We start from the raw sequence: 18,587 nt of genomic DNA, 5'->3' as shown, positions 1-18,587 counted from the left end.
TCAGGAAACCCTGTGTCCCCGGCCACAGCTCAGCGCCGGGTTGTGAAGTGCCTTCCACATGAGCAGCATCTCATAGGGCGCGAAGCGGTGCACTAGCAGCAGCTCACGGTACATGCAGGGGTCGAAGGAGGGCTTCTGGGCGCCGGGCAGATGCACGCCAAAGGGCCGGATGCCCTCGTGGCCACTAGGCTGTAGGCCAGCGCGCTGCAGGCACATGCCCATGTAGGCGTCGTCTATGGGGAAGAGAGGGGTGTAGCGTGCCGCTGTGCGCAGGGCCCGGGCCGTGTGGCGGGACAGGACGAAGCCGCCGCCACTGCAGTACACTGGGTAGGCCTTCCCAGGGAAGAGCTGTGGGGGCACAAAGTACTTGCTCCAGCTGTCCCGGATGGGCACTGAGCCGTCCATGAGCTGCCCGGCGAAGAGGTGGCGGTCGGGCGACTGTGTCTCTAGGAAGCTAAGCACGTTGGCTGTGTGCACAAAGACGTCGTCGTCGCCGCTGAGCAGGAAGCGGGCCTGCGGGCAGCGCGCCGCCAGCCAGTCGAGCAGGTGCACGTGCTTGAGCGTGAGGTTGAGGAAGGTGTCCACGAAGGCCCACTGCAGCACGTCGCGGTGCTCGCGCGCCTCTAGGCGCACCAGCTCGGCGAGCTGCGGCGCCTGCGCCGCCTCCACCGGCGCCGGGGTCCCCAGCAGGAAGAGGCGGCGCACTTGCTGCCCTCTGTACCTGCGTTCCTGTCCCCACGTGCGACGGATGAGCTCACGCCTCTCGTAGTTCGCGGGCGACGACTTCACCGCCAGGAGCAGGAAGACGCCATGGCGGCCCGCGCACTTGGCTGGCGCGTCCCAGAGGAGTGGGAAGTGGCGGCAGTGGCGGTACCGCAGAAAGTCTTGGATCCTTGCGGGTAGCTGCTCGAAGTCTTCCGTGCGGTTCGCGGAGGCATTGGCCACGCACGGGAGCCCCTGGTGGAGCTGGAGCGCAGCGGGTTGTTCCGCAGCATAGGGAGTGTCGCTAGCGTCCGTGGGGCCCTCCCCCTTCTGTTCCTGCTGGGACCTCGGGGCTTGGAGGAGCCAGAGGCGAAGTGCCAAGAAACTCATGCCCACCAGAAGGCAGGCCAGAGTCTTGGGATTCATGGACCTTCGGCAGGGAAAAGCCATCTGTGGGGATACCAAGTCAGAGATGAGGGGGGCGGGATTTCGACATCATGGGGATGCCACCCTTGTGCTATTGTGTTTCTCCCAGCACAGTGCCCCAGCCCTTTCTTTTTCCTTTTGGTACTGGGAATTGAACCCAGGGACGCTTTACCCCTGAGTTACATTCCTGGTCCTTTAAAATTTTTTACATTTATTTTTGGTTTTTATTCTGAAAACAGAATAAAATTGCTGAGGCTGGCCTTGAACTTGGGATCCTCTGCTTTGGCGTCCTGGGTTGCTAGGATTACAGGCATGCGGAACCTTTTTTTTAATGCTGCTGCTAAGATATAAAAAGAAACCAAAATTCAGTATTACACTGAGGTATCTCAGGTCACTTACAGTCCAGAACTTTCTTCTGACCTGCACCTCTGTGTATCTTATTGCCTGGGCTCACCCAGCAGACTCATCATGTCCAAAGTCAATCTCCATCTTGCTGTGAATCTGTATCCTCAGTCAGTGGTACCAGTGTTCACCCAGCTGCTTCAATCAGAAGTCCTGACTCTCTCCTCTGCTCTAGTTTACATCCACTTCCCACATCCTGTTGATTGTGCATCCTACACCTCTCTCATGTTTGTTCCCTCCTCCCCATCCCTGTCTTGCCTGGATCTTTTAATCTATTCCCACGTTGGGGCCAATCAAAAAAGTATGAGGCCACAGCACTGAAGTAGACAGAATTCTGGCTTCCCAACTTAGAACTGTATCATCTGAACAAGGCAGTTCAGATCTCTGGGTCTGAGTGTTCTCATCTAACAGTAAATTCCCACCCTGGGGGGTTGTTGTGAGCATTAAATGAGCATTAATGACCATTGGAATTTATACCAATATCCAATATGACCTTTTGTCAGCCCCCAGTCTCACCTGTTTCTGTTTCTACTTAGGGTATTACTTGCTGTCCCCTACATGCAAGTCAGGGTCTGTCCTGCATGTAGCCTGCCCAGTGTGCCTCAGGTGAGGACTTCCTAAAGACCTCACAGGACAAATCCCATTTTTAATTAAGTCCTGTTAAACTTTGACATTGAGTTCTGCCATGCATGGGGCATTGCCATTTCCTTTTTTTCTTCTTCACTAGAGCACTGCAATTTTACATAATTGTGGAATCCATTACATATTTGTACATGCACACAGTATAACAATTTGGCCAATTTTGTTCTCCAGTACCTCCCCTTTCCCTCTCCTTCTCTCCCCAACACTCCCTTCTTAAAAAAACACTCCTCTGTTTCAGGTTTAACTCTCCTGACTTTCCCCCTTCATCTTTGACCACGTCTCACTTCCCTTTGCTCTCAGTTCCCTATCTAGTGACTTTCAGTAGTAGGAGGTCTCTGTCTTAGATCAGCTTTTCACCTTTGTTCAGTATGATCTCCTTCACCATGTTGTTCAAGCCAAAAACATCAATGGACTCCCACCTTTCCTTCATTTCTGCACTAAGCTCAGTCACTTCTAACTTGTATTTCATCAACCTATGTCTTTCCATTCCCCCTTTCAACAGGCCAATGCACCCCGGCATCTCCTGCTGTGATGACATAGCTTCCTGCATGATCTCTCCTCCCACTTTCTCCCTTCATCCTAACCCTCCTCTGCTGCAGATGAGAGGTCTCTGAACTGTGCAGATGTTCATGCCATTCCTTATATCTTTTCCCCATCTTCCCTGGGTGCCATCTGCCCTGACCATCAGCCAAGTTGCAGCCTCCAGCTGCCGAGCCTCTTCCTACTCTGAAGCTTTTTCTTGCTGTTTGCCTACCTGGACTGACCACCTGGCGCTCTTGCCTACTCAACGTCTTCTCATTCTCTGGTCCAAGACAAGTGGGAGAACCTCATAGATATGTCAGAGATCTAACTGCCCAGCCAGAAATGCTAGCTATAGGTATCATTCTTCACCCGGTCCTGCTTCAGTGTTTGGTGCACCGAAGGAAGAGGAGTGAAGAGATGAGCTATGTCTGTTACCATCATAGGTACTCAGTGCAGAGTCCTGTGCCTGGCACTTTTGGGGCAGTTTATGAATAAAAGAATAAAAAAATGAGTGAAAATAGAATTTGGAGTGTGAATAACTGGGCTTGTGTCCCAGCTCCTTTCAGTTTCCTCATCTGAAAAATTAAGAAAGCAAATACTCTTCATGAAATATGAATTTGGTGGGACCAAGAGCGCCTTACAAATACTAGTTAAAGATAATTATTGGGGCTGGGATTGTAGCTCATTGGTAGAGCACTTGTCTAGCACATGTGAGGCACTGGGTTCGATCCTCAGTACCACATAAAAATAAAATAAAGGTATTGTGTTCATTTACAACTAAAAATATTTAGAATGTTCCCTTGTCTTCCCCAGCCAACACCAAATCATTTCTAGAAAGACATAACCTCACCTCAGCCTTAATACAACACTGAATCTTATTTTACGACATGTGCATTTACTTTAATAAACCTGACCCAGGAAACTGAATCACAGCCAACTTTTGATATGAGAGGAAAAGGTGAGGAGCCAGGTCCCGTTCCTGCAGGCAGCAGTCGCTTGCTCAGCTGTTTTTGGACGCTATGCTGCAGGTTTAGACTTGCTGGGAAGCATTGGGCGCCCTCTCTATGGTTCTTTTTGCTGGACTTCTCTTTTCCCAAAGCACTCTCCAGGTGCCCTGGAGGCCCACAATTTAATCTTGGCTGGCCCTGCTCCTTTGTCTCTCAGGACTCAGCTCCAGTACCACCTCATGGTAAGTCCAGGGCAACAGATCCTATCTCCTTGTAGGTGCCATGGCTTCGGAGTTCGCAAAGTTGTTGAAAGAGGACACATCTGCCATTTATTTGACCCCTTTGAACATCAGGTTTTTTACTGTGGGATCTCAGGCAGGTTATTCATCTCAGTGTCTCAGGATTATGAGTTAATTTGTGCAGATCCATGCATGATATGAAATAAGCACCACAGCCATGTAAGCAGTTGGCTAACACACGAGTGCTTGTGGGTTGAGCCGATCATTTTTATATGAGACTGTCCTGCAGTCTCACACAGTGTGGCGTAAAGCTCCTTTGTAGTGTTCCAACTGCAGGTGTTTCTTCACTTTTACTGTTTTATGCTTTTTTTGTGCTATTCACTCTGCCTAGAATTCCTCTCTTCTTTTTCCAGGAACTATTTTGGTTATTCCTGCCACTGATTTGAAGCCATTATGGCTGAAGCAAATTCCTGTGCCACCCACTGGCCCCCTACCACTCTGGGGAATTCATGGGGCAGTATTTGTACAGCAGATGTGGGAGGCAGAGAAATCTTGTGAAGTCCTAACCACTGGGTTCTGCTACACTGGACCCATGCAGTGCTGAGTCCTGGTTCCTTTCTCCTTGAGCTCCCTCTGGTTCTTGCTTGGTGCTGTAAGGTAAAGAGAGTGGGGAGAAGGAAAATGTACCTCCTTCCCAATAGGAAAAAACCCAGGTCCCCATCTTACCTTGCATGTCTGAGAGAGAAGACAGGAGCCCTCCCCAAACTGGAGCGGATCCTTTGCCTAACATTCTAGGTTCCACCTCCAGGACGGTGGCTTAGTTCAGTATCCTTGCATTTGACCAATCCACGCCATCCTTCTTCCTCCTCCTCCTCAGGGGTAGGGCATCCACATGCTTCCTTAGCCAATGTGACTGCCTACTTGCTCTTTAAGATTAATCTCAGATTTAAATCTTTTTCTAGGAGATTTTTTTTAAAAATATTTTTTTAGTTTTAGTTGGATACAATACCTTTATTTATTTTTATGTGGTGCTGAGGATCGAACCCAGGGCCTCGCATGTGCTAGGCAAGCACTCTACCACTGAGCCACAACCTCAACACCATCTAGGAGACTTTTCTTGACCTCTCCACCTAGCAATTGCTGAGTGTTCTCCAAGTAATATATATGACTGTACTGAACTGTTCTAATGATGTGCTGCATCAATCAGTTATCCCTGCTTGATTGAGAGCTATTCTGGCTGGGTGTAGCACCTATTCTGTTAATATAGGATGTGCTTTGAAATCTTTGTTGAATGGATTGCATGAAAAATGTTCAATATTTTTTGTTGTTGTTGTACCAGGATTTGAACCCAGGGGTATTTAACCACTGATCCACATTCTCAGCGCCCCCCTCCAATTTTAAATTACATTTTATTTAGAGTCAGGGTCTTGCTAAGTTGCTTTAAGGCCTTGCTAAGTTGTTGAGGCTGGCTTTGAACTCACAATCCTCCTGCCTCAACCTCCCAAGCTGCTGAGATTACAGGAGTGAGCCTCTGAGCTGACTATAGGAGCACTTTTTAAACACATTTAATGACTTTTGTGTATAGTGGTTTTGTGTGTGTGGGTACAAACCCAGGGCCTTGCACGTTAAGCATGCTCTCTATCACTGAGCTACACCCATAGCTCCTGAGTAGTCTGAATTTGACAAGTAGTCAAGGGTTCATCCCTGACTTCTGTGAGTGGTTGGGACATAGGGATGAATCACTCAGTCCTGATCCCCTGCCAGCGCACCCCATGTTAGTTGTGGTAGTGCTGGCATATTTTCCCAAGGAGCCGTCAATTGGCTTGGTGTTGTGGCATTTCTGTATTCTCCTCCCTTTTGCTAGTGATGGTCTAAAATTTGGGGGCCAATGGCTGTATGCTGGACCGGTAGTCAGTGACGGGTATGATCCAATTGCAGTGGTATCAACCTAAGACAGGAGGCTGACGCCTAAAGGTCAGTTTTCCGATGACGGGTAAGAACCATATGTTGAATTGGACAACCTACCAGGCACGGTCCTTAAGCCACATTAACCTCACTCCCCCACTGGCACCAAGGCCAAATTTGGGGGCCAACAGAGGTGAGGCAAAGAACCTCACCCCCACACTGGTGCATAGACCTATCCACAAGTATGGCTGTATGCTGGACCGGTAGTCAGTGACGGGTATAATTCAATTGCAGTGGTATCAACCTAAGACAGGAGGCTGACGCCTAAAGGTCAGTTTTCCGATGACGGGTAAGAACCATATGTTGAATTGGACAACCTACCAGGCACGGTCCTTAAGCCACATTGCTTGTTGTTTAATTAATCAGAAGGGGGGAGATGCTGGGAGCCATTAGCCAAGTAGGTATGACAATTTCCTTGCCAGCGTACCCCATGTTGCAGTGACATTGAATGTAGGTGACCTTGCTCAAGGACCAGGGCGGATTAGGGTGTTCCCGGTTTAGGATAATTGGGTTTAGGGCGTTCCAGGTTTAAGATTATTCCTGCTAGGAATAGGGCGTATCCTGCTGCCTGAGTTCCCCTTGATTTCTCACGGGATTCAGACAGTATTATTTGGGAGACAGTAGCCCAGTGAGAGTGGATTTGGGCAGAGAACGTGGATTTCCCCAGAACGTGATTGTAGACGGCTGGTGTGAGTTCGGGAATAAAGAGTTGCTGTTTGAATCTACAAGCTGTGAGTGGCTTGTGATTTTGTGCCTAGCCAGACTGCGGCAATCCTCAAAAGGCTTACCATGTCTTGGGAGATGAAAGCCAGATACAAAATGATTATAAAATCATGTAACATGCACAAAACACAGAAGGGGAAATGGAGAAAGGGAGCCTGAAGGGTCCAGGAAAGACTTCACATTAGATCTGTACTATATCAGGTATCTATTGCTCTGAACAAGGCATCCTACAAATTTAATGGCTTTGCCACTCACTGTTCGTTATTTCTCTAGATTCTTTGAGTTCATGGGAGATTCTTGTGTTGGACCCACCTAGACTTGCTCATATGGCTATTCCTATTCAAGTAGTGATGAGCCCTGGGCTAGCTCAGCTGACTGGTCTCACCCCTGTGCTCTCTCTTCCTAGGTTGCTTCCTGGAATAGTGGTCTCAGGGTTCCAAGGTGGTGAGCCCTGGGCTCCAGGTCTTGCACGAGGGCACTCATAACATATTTTGTTGGTCAAAGTATCACAAGATCACACCAACTTCAAGGGGTAGGGAGGAATTCAAAAAATTCACAGGTGTATTTGTCACTTGGGATATGAAGGTAGTAAGGAGTTTCCCCAGCATACTAGGAGAGGTGTAAAAGGGTGAGGACTAAACAAGATACTCTATTCTGGGAAATATTCAAGGTTTAGAGTGGACAAAGGGGTAAACATTGGGAGTAAAGGTGTAGATAGGTTAAGAAGGGTCTAAAATGACATCCCCAGAGTTTTACCTTGATGTTTTGAAAAATTTCTGAAGTCCATTTCAGGAGTCCATTGTAGCAGCCCACACTATAGGCAGGGTTGATATAATGCTCTTTTAAGCCCTGCATACCATCTCCTTTTCAGTTATCCCCTTCACAAAGCCCAGATTGCTTTGTAAATCCACTTCTATGTTCTGTCAGGCAAGGTTCCTGGTTCTCCTCTTGTCAGCACCCATCTGTTGATCCAGGCAAGCTACCCCTCCCTGACACACAAAGGAAGGACTAGGTGGAGAATCAACCATATGGTCAGCAGTGACTGAAACTACCCATATTCCAGTAGGCTTGGCTAGGAAAGCTAATATTTGAAAAGCTGTGGTTTAGCAAAGTGACGAGTTGCAAGAACTTCTAATTTGTTTTACATCTTGTAGATGGAACTTGGGTCATTGTTAAAGAGGAAACCATAGACACATGTGGCTTAAGCAGGATGATTTTTCTCTTCCTGATATCCCCACCTTCATACTAAAGCTGGAAGGATCAGTTGTTTACTCTAGAGCTCCTATAGTTGAGGATGCTGTATATTTATACCTCGTGAAGTTTTAATTGTAAAATTGTTAGCTTTTAGCCTTGTAACTTACTCAGGCTTGACGTAGAAAGGTACTGCAGCATAGTGTCAGGAGTCTAATGGCAAAAAAGACCCAGCATAATTGCTGAATGTCCTTCTCATGAAACAGATCATTGCTGGCCTATACTGCTCCCTTAACCAAATTAGCAAAAGGTGTGTCTCTGGGGTGCCACCTACCACAGCATGCATCTTGACAAGCTGAGTCCCCACCAATCCTTCTCCTCAAATTGGTGCCTCTGTGCAGTGTAGAGGTATAGTCCCCCAGGTACAGTCCTGCCTCTTATAAATTTATTGATAGTTTAAATATAAACCAGGGACAAAACATAACCAGAGTCTTATTTGAAACAGTATCATTTAATACTTTCACCTACAATAAGTAATGAGTGCTGAAATACAGCCTAGATTATAGATTAGATAAAAATACATTATTCTACTCTCTTCTAGAAAAATGATTATGGCATTGGCAAATCAAATGGAAAAAAGAGAATGAGCAGATCTGGGATTACCTGGAAATGGTTAGTTCCTTATAAAGGTTCAATACAATCTATATGTTTATTAAATAATAGCTAGTAGAGCAAATGTTTATTACAAATATGAAATAGGAAACATTAATTTGAATGGGTTATCTGTTGGTCATACTGATAAGTTAGAAATATTAAAAGTATGGAAATGCTTGATTGTAAAGAGCCCAATTGATACATTAAACAGAAATTGCTAATAGTTTCTAGCTCTTAAAATAAGCTTGATTATTCATTTGTATGCACAAGTTAGCTCTAGAAAGAAGAGCCACAAAGAAACCAACTGTGGAAAGAACCTTGAACTTGTCCTTTTAGAAAGTTAAAAAAAAAAAAAAAGGATGTATGACTGTAGCAGCTTTTTTGGCCTTGACAACTACCATGTGGCACATTTTATATGATATGAAAAAAAAAGGGTCAATAGATCTTAAATTTCTGGAAGTCAACTCAAAAACTGAATGCAACTAGCATGTTTGGATTTTACAGTATAAAATAAAATTACCTTTATTTTTTATTTCCATCTTTTTTGTGATACTGGGGATTAAACCCAGGGGCACTCTACCCCTGAGCCACATCTCCAGCCATTTTTTATTTTTATTTTGAAGCAGAAAGTTGCTGAGGCTGGCCTTAAACTTGTGATCCTCCTGTCTCAGCCTCCCGAGTTGCTGGGATTACAGGCATGTGCCACCACACCTGGTTTAGATTCCCTTTATAAAGCAAATAAAATCATAAACTTTGCTTTTAGTAATTTTTTCCTCTGAGGTTTAGATACTTTGCAGCAGGCTATAGCCAATCTAGTAAAACTGATGTGAAATAATGATTTTATAGTGTAAATATTAAACATAAGACTTTGATTACATTTAACACAGAGGGAGTAGAGTTGAAAATGCACAGAATATTTTCATTCTGACAAGTACACACTAGAGAAATGCAGTCAGGTGGTACTGCTGTGCCTCCATATTCCACACTGCTCATTTGCTGATGATCCAGGGCAGGGGAGACACACTCCCAGAGCCAGAGCCCAAGAAAATGCTGTTTCTGACTTTCTTTCTGTTTAAATAACACTTATTTATGTAAGTGCCATTCTTGCCTTACAGGCCACACTATCATAGACTGGATTTGGTCCTTGGGCTGCAGTTTGCCAACTCCTGGTCTGCACCCTTTTATAACATAATACATTTTTATAATTTTCTTTTAGGTGCAGGTGATCTCACAATCAATATTGATATCTCTCAATGAAATATATTTGTATGCTTAAAAGATTTCTCTAATAAATGTGCTCTGCAGTAACCTTAGAATTAATTCTGTAAACTTAATTTAAAAGTGATGATTTGCAGATGTGACAATTGCCAGAAAAGTTTCAAAAGCTTTATGACAATTCTGTGAATATTCACATTACCAAAGACTAAATCTAGTTCAAGTATTGACATTGTGCTATTATAAGCAATGAAACAGGTCACAATGAGCACAGTGCACAGCATGACCTGTGATGGAATGCTATAATACTGACAGCTGCCAAGAGGAAAAAAAAAATGGGGGAAGCTTAGGGCACTTGTAGGCCGGTAATTAAATTTCTTGTTTGGGTTTTAGGGTTTTCTAGAATGAAATATGGTGACCAATCTTTTCCTTTTCTTTTTGGTACTGGGGATTGAACCTAGGGGTGCTTTATTACTGAGCCACATGCTTAGCCTTTTTTATCTTTTGTTTTGAGACAGGGTCTCTTCAAAGTTGCTTAGGATTTCACTAAATTGCTGAGGCTGACTTTGAACTTAACGATTTTCCTGCCTCAGCCTCCTGAGTTGCTTGGATTACAGGCATGAACCACTGCACCTGGCTGATCAACCTTTTCTACACTAACTGCCAATCTAAACAGAGAGTAATTTACAGGACTTAATGATAAATGAAGACATTAAGAAACAATATTAGATATTTACAGTGCACTGAAATGGGGCCAGTACTGCTTAGCTTTTACTCCAAATGTTTATCAAATATTTATCAATGACAGAAATTCTGTAGCTAAACACTACTGCTTAAAGTCTTCTCCTTTGCTGCTCTATCAGGAAAGGACTGTACTTTGGTGAGACTTGTCATCCCTCATACTACTTGTCCTTCAACAGTATCAAGGTCTCATACCTCATACCTAAGTTAATTTTCAATGTGAATGTCAAGTAAAGCAGTAGGCCTTACAAGGGTATATGCAGCAGACTGGGCTGAGAGTTTTGGAGAAATGGTTGAGTCTAGTGGCATGCTCACATAACCTCAGCTACACCAGCAACTTCCCCACATGGAACTACAATTAGATGTTAAGAAGAAAAGAAAAAGGTGTTTCTTTGTTCTTAAAGGAAGTGCAACAATCTAAAAAACAGCACTGAAATTTTCCAGTTAGATGGATTGTGATGCTATGATTCTTTTTTTCTCCCTTTTTCTTTTCTTATTTTTTGGTACTGGGGATTGGACGCAGGGGTGCTTAACCACTGAGACACATCCCCTGCCCTTTTTATTTTTATTTTGAGACAGCATTTCACTACATTGCTTAGGGCCTTGCCAAGTTGCTGAGACTGGTTTTGAACTCGAAATCCTCCTGTCTCAATCTCCAGAGCTGCTGAGATTACAGGTATGCACTACCCGCCTGGTTTCCCTTTTCATTTTCTAGCCTTTTTCATTAAGGGGTTTAAGTACATTACACCGAATTTTAGTTGCTGTTTGCAAATGGTTAGAGCACAGTGAATAAGCTGTATTTTCAGACATTGAAAAACAAGATGAAGTGGTCAAACTAATTATATTATACCATTGATATATGGCACATATTGTAAGACAGAGGTAGATCCGCAAATAGCCACAGAGCTGCAAATTACAATTGTAACTGGTTCTCTTTGAAACATCAATTTTACACAAATGCTTATCTAGCAGCACATCATAAATCACAGGCCAGAAGAATTTGCTATTATGTAAATGTGGGGTTAGAAGTTAATATTGCCAATTATAGCAACAAATAATTGTTTTCAAGAGCAAAGCAATATGGAACTCATAGAACACATAAGAAAACTTTAAAATTTTAGACACTTTTAGGGGTATTGGCTAAATTCAGAAGGTACTGGTATTACAGTAGAACAACTTCTATAGGCACCTAGATATTTCATGCACTGTGCACTTAAGTTTTTGGTCTCTTAGTTTTCTTTGACTTACACCTCCTTCTCACACCTCACTCTCCTTAGTATAAGAAAAATCCTGTGTGTAGAGAAAGTTCAGATTAACCCTGGAATTTTGCTTTATGTTGAATTTTGCTTTATGTCTAAACCATCATACCTGATCTATTTCTTTTAAACTATTTTAATACTATTATTTTGGTTTTCACTTGAAGATCACTGAAAAACAAATGATCCTTAATCATCGGCATATCACAAAAATAAAAGAGATGACTTCAGGTGGTGGGGACTGTTTCATGAAAGTTCCAAGGGGTGTAGCCAACAAGTGCTCAATCAGATTAACACAAACACTTTTCACTTAGTTTTCCCCTAAAACAAAGTCAAATTGCTTTCAGTTTTCTAAAGAGAAAATGACAACACAAGAAAAATCTTCAAATGAGCAAAGTGCTTCTTTAACATCCTAATAAAGTATTAATGTGATTTGCTCTGAGCTCACAGATGAGCACCCTTTCACATCAGGTGATAAGCAAACATACCATTATTTGCTCAGCAGGAAACAGGCTTTTTATACACTCTAGTTAACAGGAAGTTTTCTAAGCAAATGAAGGGAAGGGAGTGGGTAGGCATCCAATCCTGTAATGTCTACCCAGAATCCAAGAAGGAAAAAGAAGCCATTGAAATAAAGGTGAATTAACATTTGCATACAATTTGGCACAGATATAAAGTACTGAGTGTGTCACTTGTTGCTAATAAGAGAGCCATTGGGTGAGGTACAAACTGACTTGGAAAACTGAAAAGCCAATTAAGAGGCCTGGCTTTTTTTTCTCTGATTTCTGCTTAACACATATAAAGTGTTCTATGTGGAGCATTCATGCTGTATGTCCTCAAAACAGTAATAAAGGTCTTTGAAGAACTGGCTAGTCTTACAAGTCATCAGGAGTGCAGATGTCTCTATAGTGAGATGCTGGGCAATTTATTCAAGTGACCAATGGTGGTGGCTGAATTGAACATTCAACAAATGGTTCTAAATGACCCAGTTTCAGGGCTCTCTCTTAATCTGACTTTACTACTGCAGAGTATCAGTCTTATGATGTTAGCAGAAGTCATGAAGGATGTGCTTTTGGTTCCCATACATGGATTCTTCATTCAGTACAAAAATATAATGGTGTGAAACTAATTCTTTCTACAGTGATAGCCAAAGGTAGATGGAAGAGAATGGAGCCAGAAGTTAGAATCTTGTGGCAAAAGAAAAAAGTTTTATGGAATGCCCTGGAACTACATAGTTTTATGTCCTTCTAAACACAACCAAGGTACTCTTCGGATTTACGTTTTGGCAGGTATTGTTCTTGCTCAAAAGTAAATGGAAAAAAAAAGTAGATGGAAGTATCTGCCCAGTGGCTTGTTGCTATGCTAAGGGAAGGAAAATAGTACTCAGGCTAAAACTAAGGCCAGTAGGTGAAGAAAACAATTTTTGGCTTTAAATATGTATCAAGGTTACTTACTGAATATTGGAAAAATGACAGAGTGTTTTTTCCAACTTGGCAGAAGAGAAACTAATTTTTCTTTTGAAGCCATAGCTCAAGATGTAATCATTAGATGTTAAATATCTGCTCCTTCATTTTTTGAATATGAAAAGTGATTCAATTTGTTATACATTCAAATCAAAATTATAACTAGCTGACTTGCAATGAGATTTTACTGCTATTTCTTAGCAATGTAATCTTTGGATGTTCTGCAAGTTACAATTTTTTAATGAAATTATTTTCATTTAATCCATTCAAATGGATGAAGCATCTACTTAATAATAGATGGGCATTTAATCTGTAAACTCTGCAGTGTAGCTATTAACAGCTCCATTTTATTATTGAAGAAACTGGCTTAAAAAAGAGACTTGACCCTTATATCTATTTCCTTCAAAAAATGAAGGAGCAGATATTTTAATAAACTTTACATAAATAGAATTCTGACCATTTAATCTCTAGTTAACTTGACATACTTCCCTGGGCATAACTCTGAGAACTGGAAAAATATCGCATAAGGCAAAAAGTCAGCATTTTATGACATTCCCTGATAACTTCAAATAAGTTATGCTAGGAGGCTGGGATATGGGTAGGCTAGATCACCCATCATATTTGCCTAGCCATAAAAACAGATACAATTTAAAGATCTGCAAAGATCAAAGCAAAGGGAGCAACCACCTTTAACTGAGGAGCAGCAGGCTGTAGATGTCCTGGTGGAGCTTCAGAAAGGATAAAAGATGACCCGCCTGTTCAGATTGGTCATGGTCCACAGATATCAGAGCCCAAGGCAAATCCTGGGAGGTGACAAGTATTGAACCCACTGGCCAGTCTGAATTTGCTTATACTATCCCATCTGTATAGCACCAAGATGGACAGTGAAGAACTATCTATAATCCCACAGGGAGCTCTCTTTTTCCCCCCCCCATCTTGGAAAATCATCCATGAGGTTAATAGGACAACACTATAAACCAAAGCTGACACAGCTAAGTGGTGTGTCACAGCTGGCCATCTGGATACAGGATTTGTCAGTACTTAATGACTATTTTCATTATTTAATCAAACATTAAGAAAGGTATAATTCACATGCAACCCTGTCAAAAAGAAAAATGGTTAATTTCCTATGACCAGCACAAACTGTTAACCTGTTAAGAAAAGCCCAATTTCCCCAGCATTCTAAAATATAAATACATTATCTGTTTCTTTATGAACATTTTAGGATGAAGATGAGGAGGACAAATGAGATAAAGCCAGGAGCCAACATCCCACAGATCCGTTCCTCATCCTCCCTGTGGCTGCAGCATTAATTAGAAAATCACTCCTCTGTTGTGATGGTCACGATGTATTTGAACATGTAGATCTTTAGATATCTCTTATTTATCCTGTCAGGTTTATGATAAGTGTCTTTGTTTTAATGGTGGAATAATCTCATCAGTACTTCCTGAGAGGCTCAAACATGATCACTGGCCAGATTCCGACGAGAAACTGTGGAAACAAGTCAGGACAAAACAAGAGAAGATTGTTACATGTTATCCCCCCAAAATGAGAAAGAACCTGCAGGGCTGTGACTCCAGTGCTTGCTGAGTCTGCTGGTGACTGTTCTGATACAGTAGCCTGAGAGCAACACATTCCTTCTAGACTTGCACCAGTCTCAGAAATTATTTTCATTTAATTCATTCAAGTATATTAAGTATTTACTTAATAGTGGATGGGCATTTAATCTGTAAACTCTGCAGTGTAGCTACTAATAGCTCCATTTTATTGTCAAAGAAACTGGCTTAAAAAAGAGACTTGTCCAACCATCATGTAGTAATAAACTGAACTAAAGAGTCTATGTCCTTTGATTTCAAAGCCTGTGCTCCACTACCTTTCCATGCCCCTTTTCTTCTCCTACATTATCCCATCTTCCCAATATCCTCCCCCTTCATACACACATGCACATGCCCGCCCCCCTCCTCTCAGGACATGGACTTACTTTCACTTTTGGTCTGTGTCTCAGGTAAAGTGTTCTAGTGTATAAACTGGAAGAAAAGGGGATGGGGGAAAGCTCTTAAGAATAATTTTTAATCCGTGAACACTGGTTTACTGACAGAGTTAACCATACTGCCTTTGTATATACAAAGAAAAAAACACTGGCATATCTAACATGTGGCAAGGTGCTAAGGAAGACAGAGAAATGATTAACTTGTATACCATGACATCAGAATGTTTGTAGTTCAGTAGTGGGCATCCCACTAATGCTTGATATGATTTATATCACAATTAACTGTTCCATCTTTTTTTTTTTTCACTGCCTCAGGACTGGGCTTGAACTCAGGGGCACTCTACCACTGAGCTACATTTCCTTTTTTGTTTTGGTACCAGGCTGCACATAACCTCCTGAGCCACATCTCTAGCCCCTTTTATATTTTATTTTGAAGACAGGGTCTCCCTAAGTTGACTAGGGCCTTGCTAAATTGCTGAGGCTGGTTTTGAACTTGTTGTAACCCTACTGCCTCAGCCTCGGGAGCCATTGGGATTATAGACATGTGCTACCCACCCCTACCTTCCCAACCCTTTTTATTTTTTATTTTGAAGTATTTTTATTTATATGCTTCAGTCAACGAGGTACCTCTATATCCCAAATTTCCACATAACTGAAGCTTAAACATCTAAGCTTCTTTTATTTTAATTATTTAGAATGAAATGTCTCTAAAGAATACTTTATTCTTTCTCTTTTTAAAAAAATAATAGTAAGGGGTTGGGAATGTAGTTTAATGTCAAAGAACTTGCCTAGCATATGAGAGGCCCTGAGCTTGACCTCTAGCACAAAAAAGAAAACAAAAACAAAAACAAAAACAAAACAAAAACCCAGAAAGTAAACAATTTAAACATTAACAGATAACAAATTAAAAAAAAAAAAAAAGAACTCAAAACCCTACCACCCTGAGAGGCTGAGGCAGGAGGAGCTCAAGTTCAAGGCCAGATTGGGCTAATAGTGAGACCCTGATTCAAAGGGCTGGGACACAGCTCAGTGGTAGAACACTAGCCTAGCGCGTGTGAGGAGCCCTGGATTGGATCCCTAGTACTGGAAAAAAAAAAAAAAAAAAAAGAAGCAAAAAAGACTGCGCCACCAAATCTAGTCAAGTTTTATTTTTCTACATTCACTTTTTTTCCACATGCAATCTAATTTTCCTACAGGTTTAATAATTTCATTAGTATGAATCTGTTTCACATAAATATTAGATTTTCTTTTTTTCTTCCTTCCTCCCTTCTTTTTTTTGTACCAGGGATTGAACCCAGGGGTGCTTAATCACTGAACCACATCTCCAGCCCTTGTTATATTTTATTTTGAGACAGAATCTCACTAAGTTGCTTAGGGCCCTGCTAAGTTGCTGAGGCTGGCTTTGAACTTGTGATCTTCCTTCTTCAGCTTCCAGAGCCACTGGGATTACAGGCATGTGCCACCATGCCTGGTAAAATATTAGATTATTTTTCTATGTTGCTATAAGCTTTCCATATTTTTAATTTTAAATGGTGAAATAAAGGACATATTATAATTTATTTTATGATTCTGTACCATAGGGTAGTTTGTTTTGTCATTTTTCTAAATTAACTAACATTATGAGAAGCATTTTTGTATTTATACAGAAATTTTTATTATTTTAGATAATTTCTCAAGGGAAATTAATTCCTAGCAATATAATAATGTACAATAAATATAAATTTTAAAAAATATTGTTGTGCTGGGGTTGAACCTGGGTCCTCATGTGGGCTAGGCAAGCACTCTATATTACTGAGCTATAACCTCAGCCCAACATTTAAAAAATTTATTTATCTATTTATTTATATCAGGGATTGAACCCTGGGCCACTTATCCTCTGATCCACATCCCCAGTCCTTTTTAGTTTTTATTTAAAAACAGGGTCTCACTAAATTGCCTAGCTTTTCACAAAGTTGCTGAGGCTGACCTCGAACATGCAATCCTCTTGCCTCAGCCTATTGAGTCACTGGGATTACAGGTGTGCATCACCACACCTGGACCAACATTTTATTTTTTTGAACACATGTAATTGTCAAATTTCTTCTCAAATGCTTTGCATTAATTTATACTGTCAAGTAATGTGTGATCATACAATTTTTACTGCAACTTAAGGAACGTTGAAGGGAGTTTCAAAAAACTATAGTTCACTTTACAAAATGCATCCCATTATTTTATTTTAAAATTATTATTTTGAATAGGTAATGAGTCATTTAGCAAAACAACTCAAAAAATAGAAGAATACACAGTAAAAAGAAGGTGTCTTTTCTACCCTTGACTCCCCCCAAATCCCCGCTTTCATGGCCCAAAGGAAACTGATGTTACTTATTAGTTTCCCTACATAAACAGATAGTTTATGCCTTTATAAGCATATACATATGTTAATCTTTTTTTCCTTCCCTCCCCTCCTTTCTTTCTTTCTGATACTGGAGATTGAGCCCAGGGGTGTTCTGCAACTGATCATATTTCCAGTCCTTTTTTATCTTGAGCCCTGCTAAGATTTCTTTTTCACAAAAATAGACATAATATTGTTTTAGAATTCATTTTCTTCTAGCTAGATGAAATTTTTTTTCACTCATTTGCTCTAAGTATCTCTAAAACACATGGTCCCTTCTCTCTTTTTAAAATTTAAAATAGTTTCAAATGAACAGGAGAGATTGATATGATAAATTCCTGAAACCCCCTTCTCCCAGATTGTTACCATTTAATTACCTTTGTTCCATCATACCCACACACCTACCTACATATATATATATATGTATACATATACATCATACCCACACACCTACATATATATATGTATACATATACATACATACACACACAAATATGCACATATACATACATGTACACATAAATATACATATATGTGCATATATATTCTATATAGTCTTTGTCTGACATGATGTTCAATCACACCCTAAATATTCCAATGTGTTCTGCCATAAAATTACTATAATATAGCCCTTCTAATCAGGAAATTAACATTAATATAACAGTAATATCTAAGCCACAGACCTTAATACAATTTGCTGTCCTAAAAAACTTCTCTTCTTTCATTCTTATTGAGCCAGGTTACTAGCCAGTAACATAGTTTGTATTTACTTTTCTTTCTTCAATTGACACAAGGTCTTGCTAAATTGCTTAGGGACTGGATAAATGGCTTAGGCTGGCCTTGAAATTGTGATCCTCTTGACTCAAGTCTCCCCAGTCACTGGGATTGTGCCATTGCACCCAGCTTCTTTGTATTCTTCTTTTTATTTATTTATTTATTTATTTTTGTGGTGCTGGGGTTGGAACTTGAAGAATGGTATATGCTATGCAAGTCCACTATTAGCATTGACTGAGCTACATACATCACCAGCCCTTTTAATTTATTTTTTAAAAATTTGAGACAGGGCCTTGCTATGTTGCTCAGGATGGCCATGAACTTGCTATCCTCCTGCCTTAGCCTGGTGGGGAACTGGGCTATA

At 41.4% G+C, this 18,587-nt stretch overlaps 2 protein-coding genes across 5 annotated transcripts in view; both read right to left on the bottom strand.

The window, feature by feature from the left end:
* Positions 1 to 1,416, bottom strand: B3gnt6 (UDP-GlcNAc:betaGal beta-1,3-N-acetylglucosaminyltransferase 6). Its single transcript, XM_046442142.2, has one exon. It carries the CDS (start codon positions 1,150 to 1,152, stop codon positions 1 to 3), a length of 1,152 nt encoding a protein of 383 aa, XP_046298098.1. The 5' UTR covers positions 1,153 to 1,416.
* A 9,775-nt stretch (positions 1,417 to 11,191) lies between these two features.
* The window catches only part of Acer3 (alkaline ceramidase 3), a 175,526-nt gene continuing 168,130 nt past the window's right edge, over positions 11,192 to 18,587 (bottom strand). For 3 of the 4 annotated variants that reach the window (XM_058578557.1, XM_046442037.2, XM_058578558.1), the window contains exons 10-11: positions 15,070 to 15,115; positions 11,192 to 14,579 (exon numbers count right to left, since the gene is read on the bottom strand). In XM_058578557.1, the coding sequence (XP_058434540.1) occupies positions 14,526 to 14,579; positions 15,070 to 15,115 (100 nt within the window). In that variant the 3' untranslated portion in view covers positions 11,192 to 14,525. The remainder of the gene's footprint in view (positions 14,580 to 15,069; positions 15,116 to 18,587) is intronic. The other variant, XM_046442038.2, reaches the window with a different exon arrangement.

Source organism: Marmota monax, unplaced genomic scaffold (genome assembly GCF_021218885.2).
Source record: "Marmota monax isolate L192 unplaced genomic scaffold, Marmota_monax_Labrador192_F-V1.1 WCK01_AAM20220418_F8-fsc00068, whole genome shotgun sequence".
Lineage (NCBI taxonomy): Eukaryota > Metazoa > Chordata > Mammalia > Rodentia > Sciuridae > Marmota > Marmota monax.
Note: the sequence above shows the minus strand (reverse complement) of the source record. Positions and strands in the feature narration are given on the sequence as shown.

What these genes read in the sequence shown, in the direction of transcription:
- B3gnt6 (XM_046442142.2), bottom strand. Translation starts at nt 1,152, where the DNA reads ATGGCTTTTCCCTGCCGAAGGTCCATGAATCCCAAGACTCTGGCCTGC.